This window comes from Halictus rubicundus, chromosome 6 (assembly GCF_050948215.1).
Source record: "Halictus rubicundus isolate RS-2024b chromosome 6, iyHalRubi1_principal, whole genome shotgun sequence".
Classification (NCBI taxonomy): domain Eukaryota; kingdom Metazoa; phylum Arthropoda; class Insecta; order Hymenoptera; family Halictidae; genus Halictus; species Halictus rubicundus.
Window position 1 is genome coordinate 14,954,814 of NC_135154.1, and position 9,501 is coordinate 14,964,314.

General features: G+C 35.5%; 3 protein-coding genes across 4 annotated transcripts; 2 read left to right on the plus strand and 1 right to left on the minus strand.

Moving 5' to 3' along the window:
- The first annotated feature begins 80 nt into the window (after positions 1-80).
- On the plus strand, positions 81-1,281 carry LOC143354736 (ubiquinol-cytochrome c reductase complex assembly factor 2-like). The gene is made up of 2 exons (XM_076789013.1): positions 81-583; positions 851-1,281. Exons 1-2 carry the CDS (start codon positions 513-515, stop codon positions 1,179-1,181), a joined length of 402 nt encoding a protein of 133 aa, XP_076645128.1. The 5' UTR covers positions 81-512; the 3' UTR covers positions 1,182-1,281.
- LOC143354733 (putative methyltransferase-like protein 15 homolog) lies at positions 1,159-2,413 on the plus strand. The gene has a single exon (XM_076789009.1). The coding sequence runs from the start codon at positions 1,159-1,161 to the stop codon at positions 2,317-2,319; it is 1,161 nt and encodes a 386-aa protein (XP_076645124.1). The 3' UTR covers positions 2,320-2,413.
- On the minus strand, positions 2,398-8,572 carry Pug (pug C-1-tetrahydrofolate synthase, cytoplasmic). Of its 2 annotated transcripts, none has more exons than XM_076789002.1 (13): positions 8,526-8,572; positions 7,671-7,736; positions 6,346-6,681; positions 5,880-5,972; positions 5,537-5,678; positions 5,346-5,457; positions 4,436-5,001; positions 4,064-4,367; positions 3,772-3,989; positions 3,235-3,698; positions 2,915-3,167; positions 2,646-2,831; positions 2,398-2,573 (listed from the first exon to the last, which is right to left on the minus strand). In XM_076789002.1, the coding sequence occupies exons 1-13, from the start codon at positions 8,543-8,545 to the stop codon at positions 2,484-2,486; spliced, it is 2,850 nt and encodes a 949-aa protein (XP_076645117.1). In that variant the 5' UTR covers positions 8,546-8,572; the 3' UTR covers positions 2,398-2,483. The 2 variants fall into 2 exon arrangements, with proteins under 2 accessions (XP_076645117.1, XP_076645118.1); XM_076789003.1 differs by lacking the exon at positions 8,526-8,572 and adding an exon at positions 7,860-7,938.
- Positions 8,573-9,501: the final 929 nt, after the last annotated feature.

Genomic DNA, 9,501 nt, shown 5'->3' on the forward strand with positions numbered 1-9,501 from the left:
AAAGTAATGTTTTTACTAAGGTGAACATTTATTTTCACTGTGAATTTAGTATGGAAATAGAAATTGGTCGTATACGATATATCAATCTTATTTTATACATTACAATAATTTGTTGAAAGTCCGTATAAATAGTGAAATTTTGTTATCAGTACAGATTGAGAATCGGTATTGTACTAACAAAATTAGTACGAATGGTAATTCTAATGTGTAACTATATTTTTGGTTCATAAAATATGCTGTAACTGGTAACAGAGAGAAAGGATAAAATTAAACCATGATTGTTACGAACTATTCACATGCGCGAAGTTAGTTATGTAACATCCTTGGAATTGTGGTTTGAATGCATATTATCTGTCGAATTATATGAAAAAATTTTTTCAATTGATCTTATATCATATAATTATTCAATAATAATTGCCTTGTGCAATGGTTCGGTTCTATTACGTATACCAATAATCATTATAACTATATTTACCCCGTTTTAAAAAGTCCACCAACACATTTGTGTTATCATGGCCGGTACCTACAGGAATTACATGAGATTACTGGAGTCTTGGCCTTTAGATAAATCAAAAGCTGGCAGGTAATTTCTCTCGATGTAACAAATTAAAGATCTTTTCATGCTTTTCTACTATTTTTGTTATAAATAATATTACTGTCAATTTAAGTTAGTTCTAATTTTTTCGTAGAAACGTGAGTACGTTAAGGTTATAGGAATGTTTCAAAACATATATAATCACAAATTATATATATTTCGATATGCCCCGTTTCCTAAATGATTACGTATTGACATTTAATTTACTGTTTATTGGCTCTGTACAAATTTAATGACAAATTGTATTTATTTTAGAGACTTAGGTCAACACATCCGTGATCAATTAAAAGTTGCTTTTTCACAAGGTGAGGCAACTACCGAGGTAAATCGTGAGGTATGTGACCGCTATTATTTAAGTTTGAAAAGAATTGCTTCCAATCAACATGGAGAACAGTATGCCCGTGCTCGTAATAATAGTGCTAGCGGGTTAACAAAGGAACAATGTAATTTGGCACTCTCACCAGAACTACGGGAGTTTTTTGAAACAGAAGATAAAGGAATTTTCGTACATGTAGCTGCAAAAGCTGCACAGATATTTGATAATTCAAGAGCTAAGTTGTACAATGTTATCAAAAGTAATACGTAATATTGTTACGCTTCCAATGGTAGGATATCACAACATTAATCGTTGTAATAGAAATGTTCACTATTTATTACAAAAACAGAATTGCTTAAAATACTTAAAACATATAAAAAGATACAGCCAGTTAGTAGATGAGAATGTTAACAATGTATCGCATGTACCAGTTATGGCTGATGAAGTATTACAGTATCTGGAACCTTCACCAAAGAAAACTATAGTGGATATGACGTTTGGTGCTGGAGGACATTCTGTACAAATTCTAAAAACTTTTCCCGAAGTGAAGATATTTGCATTGGACAGAGATCCTGTTGCGCATGAATTTGCACACAAATTATCAGAAAAATATCCTGGGCAAATAATACCTCTACTAGGAAGATTTTCTGAACTGCCACAGTTGCTTTGTCAGCATAAAGTGCAAAAGAACAGCATAGATGGGTTCTTATTTGATTTTGGTTGTTCTTCAATGCAGTTCGATGTCGCACATAGAGGATTTTCCATATCAAAGAATGGACCTTTGGACATGAGGATGGATGGATTTAGGTGTCCTGAAGAACCTACAGCTGCCGATGTTCTAGAAAGAATAACTGAAATAGATTTAATCCAAGTCCTGAGAGCTTACGGTGAAGAGAAAAAGGCAAAAAAGATTGCACGTGCTATTGTCGAAGCTCGATACTCTTTTAGGAGTTTGAAAACCACTGAAGAATTAGCTGAACTAATTGAATCGGTTGTACACGAAAAAAGGCACGACCAGCTTGGTAGATCTGCTCATTGTGCTACAAAAACATTTCAAGCACTGAGAATTTTTGTGAATAATGAATTGAATGAAATCAATTATGGTATTGTTCTGGCTGCATCGTATTTAAAAACAGATGGTCGCTTAGTCACGATATCTTTCCATTCTTTAGAAGACACAATAGTTAAAAGGCATATTTCCGGAAATATAATACAAACAGTTGCTAACGCATTACCATTAAAATTCGCAGACTATAGTAAATCTTATGACATTAACGAATATAACACCATTTTAAAATCACCATGGAAAATGTTACATAAACATGTCATAACGCCTACACCCGAAGAAATAGAAAGAAATCCGAGATCGCGTTCTGCGAAATTACGGGGTGTCCGTAAAGTGTCGTAAACTTTGTGTAACATAATACAAAATACAATTTATTATTCTGTAAACATGGTATAAAATACAAATAAATTTTCTGGAAAATATGTAAAAAATATAATATTTTATTCAACGGAAACTATCGTAACATTCTATAAATAAGAATGCTTTTGCAATGTAACGAATTATATTTAAAATAAGCCTTCTATTTCGTCCGTTTCACCGTTCCAGTCCATATCATAAATACTTGGCCTGGTAGAAAGACCTGGCATCATCATTATCTAGAAAAGTAACATTTCATATTGTAGTATATGTTGCATTTGTACAATTTATAGTTTAACACAAAAACTTACATCTCCCACCATTGGCACTACAAAACCAGCACCAACAGACACAAATATATCCGTAATATTCAGTTGGAAACCTGTAGGAGCACCTTTAACTGATGCATCACCAGTTAAAGAATTGGACGTCTTTGCCATGCAAAGGGGCAGTTTGTTATATCCTAGTTTATTGTACGTTTCAATCTTCTTTTGCACCTACAATAATAATTATTACATCTACATCTAGATAAACTACACATTGAACCAAAACTATGTTACATAGTTGTGAAGAGGTTTACCTTTTCCGCAAGAACAACTTCTCCCGCACCATACATTTCCTTTGCAATGGTATTAATCTTTTCTTCGATACTGACATTCAAATCGTATAATACTTTGAAATTGCTGGGTTTGTTCGTGGCGGCTATAACTGCATCTGCAAGTTCCGTTGCACCAGCGCCGCCTTGCGCCCAATGATTGCATATCACCGCATCTGCTGCGCCGCTTTCAATTGCTGCTTGCTTTACCAAATTCAGTTCTGCTTGCGTGTCAGTGCTGAAACAATTTTTCTAAAATCACCTATTGCTCAACAGAGACACACAGAAGTATTTGCGAAACTTACGCATGGACATTAATTGCCACAATAACCGGCACACCAAACTTAGTTCCATTACTGATATGCTTCTGAAGATTCGGAAGACCCTTTCTAACTAACTCAAGATTCTCTTCACGGTATTCTTTCTTGAGAGTAGCACCCGTAGTTACCGGAGGTCCTCCACCGTGCATTTTCAATGCTCTAACAGTCGCAACAAGCACAACAGCGTTCGGTGTGTGCCCAGATGTTCGACATTTGATGTCGAAGAATTTCTCCATACCGATGTCAGAACCGAATCCGGCTTCGGTTACCACGATACCTTCTGGTCCAACTAATTTCAACGCGATTGAGTCTGCAATAATCGAGGAACAGCCATGCGCGATGTTCGCAAATGGCCCAGCATGAACCATTACCGGAGTTCCTTCTAAAGATTGCATCAGAGTTGGCTGGATCGCATCTTTCAATAAAATTGCCATGGCCCCAGTCATACCCTACAAACATGTACATAATTCTTATGAAACAATAGGATAACATTTTTACGATGTACATTATAAATACACTAACAAAGTCTTCTGCAGTCAAGGGCTCTCCGCTTTTACTGAAAGCTACCACCATGTTGCCAAGCCTTTCTTTCATATCATCGACGCTGGTGGAGAGTGCAAGTATTGCCATTATCTCAGAACCGACGGAAATGGAGAAAGATGTTTCTCGTGTTTTTCCTTTCTCGGTTGGACTTTGACCAATAGTGATTTTGCGTAAAAATCGGTCGTTGGTATCGATTACTGAAACATATTCGGTTACATTGTCTCCAATTTATCTTATATTTCTGCATAGATTTTTATTTTAGTTTCAGTACCTCTGGTGAAAGGAACGTTCTCTGGATCGATGTCTAATCTCGCGAATTTTTTAGCTTCTTCCTCCGTTAAACTGTTCGGGTCTGTCTTCGCGATACCAAGCTTTCGCAAACGTCGTAACTGAATGTTCGAGAATTTCCTTTCGCCTTTAATCGTCGGCACGAGTCGGTCGTAAAGAGCTTTGTCGGACTGAGTGGATTCGTGGAAGTATCTTGCATCGATCTGTGCCGCTAACAGATTGTTGGCTGCAGTTACAGCGTGGATATCGCCAGTTAAATGTAGGTTGAACTCCTCCATGGGAATCACCTAGAAATGAATTAATTGTAAAACCTCTGTGCGTGTACCTAATCGAAATAATAGGAAAGCAAACGAACCTGCGAGTATCCTCCACCCGCAGCCCCACCTTTCACACCAAAAGTGGGACCCTGACTCGGTTGCCTCAAGGTAACAAACGAGTTCTTCCCCTTGTGTGCAGTTAAAGCTTGCACCAAGCCTAATGAGGTGGTGCTTTTGCCTTCTCCGAAAGGCGTTGGAGTGATACCAGCAACTACCACGAATTTTCCATTCGGTTGGTCCTTCAGCCTCTTCAATACGTTCAAGCCGATTTTCGCCTTTTTGCTGCCGTAAGGACTGATCTCGTTCGGGGACAATCCAATCTCTTCCGCCAGGATCGTGATCGACTTCGGTTCTTGACTTCTCGAGATCGTTATGTCGCTGGGAACCGGCATTTGCGGGCTGATCGAGAGAACGTTCAAATTCCATTTGGTGTTCAAAAGTCTATCTGCTGATCTTTGAGCCGATAGCACCGTGTTCTTCATCAACATGGCCACGGTCATCGGACCAACTCCGCCAGGTACCGGTGTGATGTACGATGCCACCTTCGCGGCTTCTTCGTAGTCGACATCCCCTATCAGACGTTGTCCAGATTTCTTTGTTGGATCTATAATAATTACGTACACTGTAAGATTTTCTTCAAGAAAAATGAACTGCCTAACTATTGTAAGGTTTTGTACTGTTAGATACGAACTTAAAAGTTCTGATATAATAACTCATACAATTTATTCTAGGCTACAGTAGGCATTTGAACTCAATACTTATTTCGTCTCATGTTTCGAAATGTATATTATTATAGACTTAATATTATTGGTAATTGTAACACAGACTAATAATTTCTTACAGTCTTGTTACTAAGAAAAGTATTAAGCTTCTTTAAGGCACAGTTATTTTCAAAGCCTGTTAATTGGCTCTCAATAGGCAAGATGTTAAGCACGAAATTATATCTACCTGAAATGGAATTTATTCCGCAATCGATTACGACTGCACCGGGTTTAATCCAGCTTCCCTTGACCATCTGAGGCTGGCCAATAGCAACTACTAAGATATCAGCCTCGGAGACCTGTAATCAAATTCAGCATTTAATATAGATTTATAGAGACATTTTAAAAGTAATCGAGAAAATGTTGTTTGCTACTTACAACTTCCGGAAGATTCTTCGTTCGCGAGTGACACACTGTTACAGTGGCGTTTTGCCATTTTAACAATTCGGCAACCGGAGTACCGACGATTTTGCTTCTGCCCAAAACTACAGCCTTCGCACCGGCAATCGGTACGCCGCTCCTGGAGCACATTATTGCAAAAATTAATTATTTATGTGACGAACATATTGCATAAAATTATTTATTAGGTCACTCGTGATTGAATCGCTTGACGTATATTTCGAAATGTTTGAAGGATGAACGTGCGAAATATTTTTCGATAATATGATGTACAGCGATATTTATAAATTTTTAATGAATGAAAATAATTTGTTTAACGTACTTTTTGATAAGCTCAATGCATCCGTTCGGAGTGCATGGTAAAAATCCCGTCATATCACCAATGGCGACTCTTCCTTCATTAATCGTGTTTAATCTGAAAAAAATGAGGTTTCAACGGTTGTTACAAATGGTTAGGGTAATTCAAGATTTGTCAACAATATTACGAAAGTACAGTGGCATGTTGTAATAACACGTAAATAATAAGTTATCGCTGTTGCAATTGGCGATTATCTCGTTTGTTTTTCACAACATTTTTTTCTATCTGTAGTATATACAGATTTATATATTTTTAATGTATTTAATGCCTTGTTGAGTAAATTCAATTATAGAATTCGAAAGTGATGCGTATTCTTATTACTGGACATTGTTATGTGTTCAGAAGAATTGTATTATAGCTTCCGTTCATATGCGCTATTTTTAGATGCAAGAGTGAATTTATTTATTACGAACAGTTATGTAATACTGACCCATCCACATCTTTGTCGGGAGAGACTAAATCAGTGATCATATGGCTGTTGATTTTGTTCACGCTATCAAGAGGCATTTGCACAATGATTCCGTGAATGTTTGGATCATTGTTTAATTTGGTTACTTTGTTTACCAATTCCATTTCGGTCGTAGTATTTGGAAGTTTCACGTGATCCGCTGCGATCCCGATGTCGCTCGCCGCTTTTATCTTCATTCTAATATAAACATTTGAATCTTCTCTGCCGCCAACTTGCACGATAGCTAAGCCGGGTTTGAAATTCGGCAGCTTTTCTCTCAACAATGCTACATCCTTTGTTAGTTTTTCGCGAATTTCCCTGCGAACGAAAACCAATTTATTTTATCAGCACGAGGAGTAAAAAAATATTTTCCTACAACCGATTGAATCGCAAACTGCACAATAAATCATAAATAACATTTTTGTTATATGCAATAAAATAACAGTTCAAAAATAAAACAATTATCAACGTTTCGTAACAATAAGTATTAAAAATATGTCATGTTTTGGTGATAATTTTACTATTCAAACTTTATTGTTATTACCAAAAAGAAATGTTGCATGTTATACTTCTGTTATTCATAGAAATATTTAAAAGTATTTAAATGTCTCGTATATTATGCATAGTACATTACATAGGCATTTGTAATATAATTATTTTCTATTCTTTTATATTCTCGTTCGTATAACATAAATATTTGAGAATAATTTGCAACACAGAAAGTATATATTTTTTTATTTTTCCATATTATTTTCGAATCATCGTGTCCCCTACTGTCCATATACGGAAATTCAAAGTTCGCGGGCTTTTTCTGGATCTCCATGTTTTGTAAATCTAATATAAATTAATCGTCTCGCAATCAAGAAAGATTCAATGCTGCGGAGTACGTAAATGTCCTTATGCATTCCGTTGCAAGAGTTGTATTTTTTTGGTTACATAATTTAGAGACTGAAAGCAAGCATAACCTCACATTTACAACGTGCATGCTTTTATGGAGCACATGAAAATTTCCTAGAATTTAAATTTATCTGCAATTCGATCTTGAAGGTTAGGTCAGTGCAACGGCCATTATCGATCTTTCTAATGAAATAGACAATCGAAAGACGAATTTGAATTGAACTCAAATATCTTTTTAAAAACTGCGTTGCATGCACGTTTATTGTGATAAATCGATAAAAGAATACAAATTGCAAAATGTATGCTACAAACATTAACAAAGTGCATTGAGAAATAAATTGTTGTAAAATGCACGAGTCTTATGTAAATTTGAATTTGCTGTATCTGCAGTTGCAAAGATAGCAACTTACTTTGCCAATTCGGTCCCGGACAACACGACTCCTCGCACGTCCGTCGACATAATTCTCTTGAAAAATCTGGAACAACACAAGAAATCACTGTTGTTTGCAACTTATTTTTTTTATCAATGTACACTTATACAACTGATTATGGAGACGAGTAAATTGAAAAATGCGTATGCACGTTCCACTGGAATTTACCGGAAGACTGTCGATGGTAGAATGAATGGAGTTAGAGTAGGCTACCGGTTTATTAGCGATCACTACAGCTGTCATACGTGTGTATGTATTTATGGAGATAGCACCGTGTGGGTTATTTACACACAGAAAAACGGTGTGAATGTCAGTGGAACACGAAAAATATGTACTCCAATTTTGTACTTTGTTTCCTTTGCCCGTTTTTGTATCACAGTGGTTCTCAATTCAGTAGATATTGATAAATTGTCAGCTTATTGTGTACACTATACGATCATCACATTAAATAGCAGATAATTAACTTAGCTTAACAAAGTCCGTGTTATTAACATTTCTTAAACATTTAGTCCAGTTGTATGTACGAGGAAATAAGTTTTACGATCATTTCTGTATAGTTCCTTTATTTTCGTTTACTTCTTCGCCCTTATACTTCAAAACTAATTTTTTATTAATTTAGTTCGATTTACTTATTTTTATTTTTATTTACCTCTTCACATCTGTGCTCCAAAACGACAAAATAAATAATTATAGTTCAGTCATATTAGCGAAACAATAAGTTTTAACACTTATGATCCAAAATGATTGAATAAATCCTTACAAACGTTAAGAAATGAATATTCTTTAGAAGAAGTAATTAGTTGGATAAAATATTAATGGATATAGTTGTCTTACTTAAAGACCTGCGGTGTCATGTGATTGTTCGAACCAACGAGTCTCTGGTTACTAATGATAAAGACGATCTTCATGGGGGGCAAGAAACCAGACGTTTTTCACGTGATGAAATTGTAATCGATAAACTTTGACATGAAAAGCGTTTATCTGACATTTCCAAACCTAACTTTATCATCATACTCGTACATTACACCGTATTCACGAGGCATACGATTCAATAATATTATTTGTATCGCCGATTTATGAGGTCATATTGTAAGAAAATCATCATCTATTTTACACAAATAAATTGTTTAAAATGGATGACTGATTAAAGAACGAAACGCAGTATCTTCTAAAATCCATTAGTAAGGTCCGCTGCTTTCCCAAAATTTCTTATCTTTTATGCAACTTCATTTTTCCGTGAATCTGCAATGGACGCTATAAAAAAGGCAGGATTAAATTTAACATATTTTACATATTTTTTGACATGCAATATACATTTCCAATATGCATATAAAGCATACGCTTTACTGTGTAGGAGAAATCCGATGGCAAGTTGTTGACTGCTAATTGTGAATTTAACCTAATCACGGCCCATTGATAACTGAATAATTTACTGAATCTTATCATACGCGTCAGTATGTCGCAATGCGCTCTCGTAATAGAACTCTCGAAATAATTAGGGGATTTCCTATTTAAATGATGTAACCAATGTTTTGGTTATGCAAAGTACACAAAACCAGAGCGTTTATTTGTCCAGAATTCACGTGGACAAAATAAATAATATTATTCAAACCGAGACACTAATTATTTACATTTATAAAAAACCGAAATATTTAATTATTGACGAATTCAGTAAAAACTCGCATAATGACGTTCCCGTTTAAATGATTTACCTATTTTATTTGTAAATGCATTAAATATTTGCCTTATGGCAGCTGTAAAGAATTGCGATTTGTGTTTACGTATTGCCACATTACTTCGTTCAGCGATA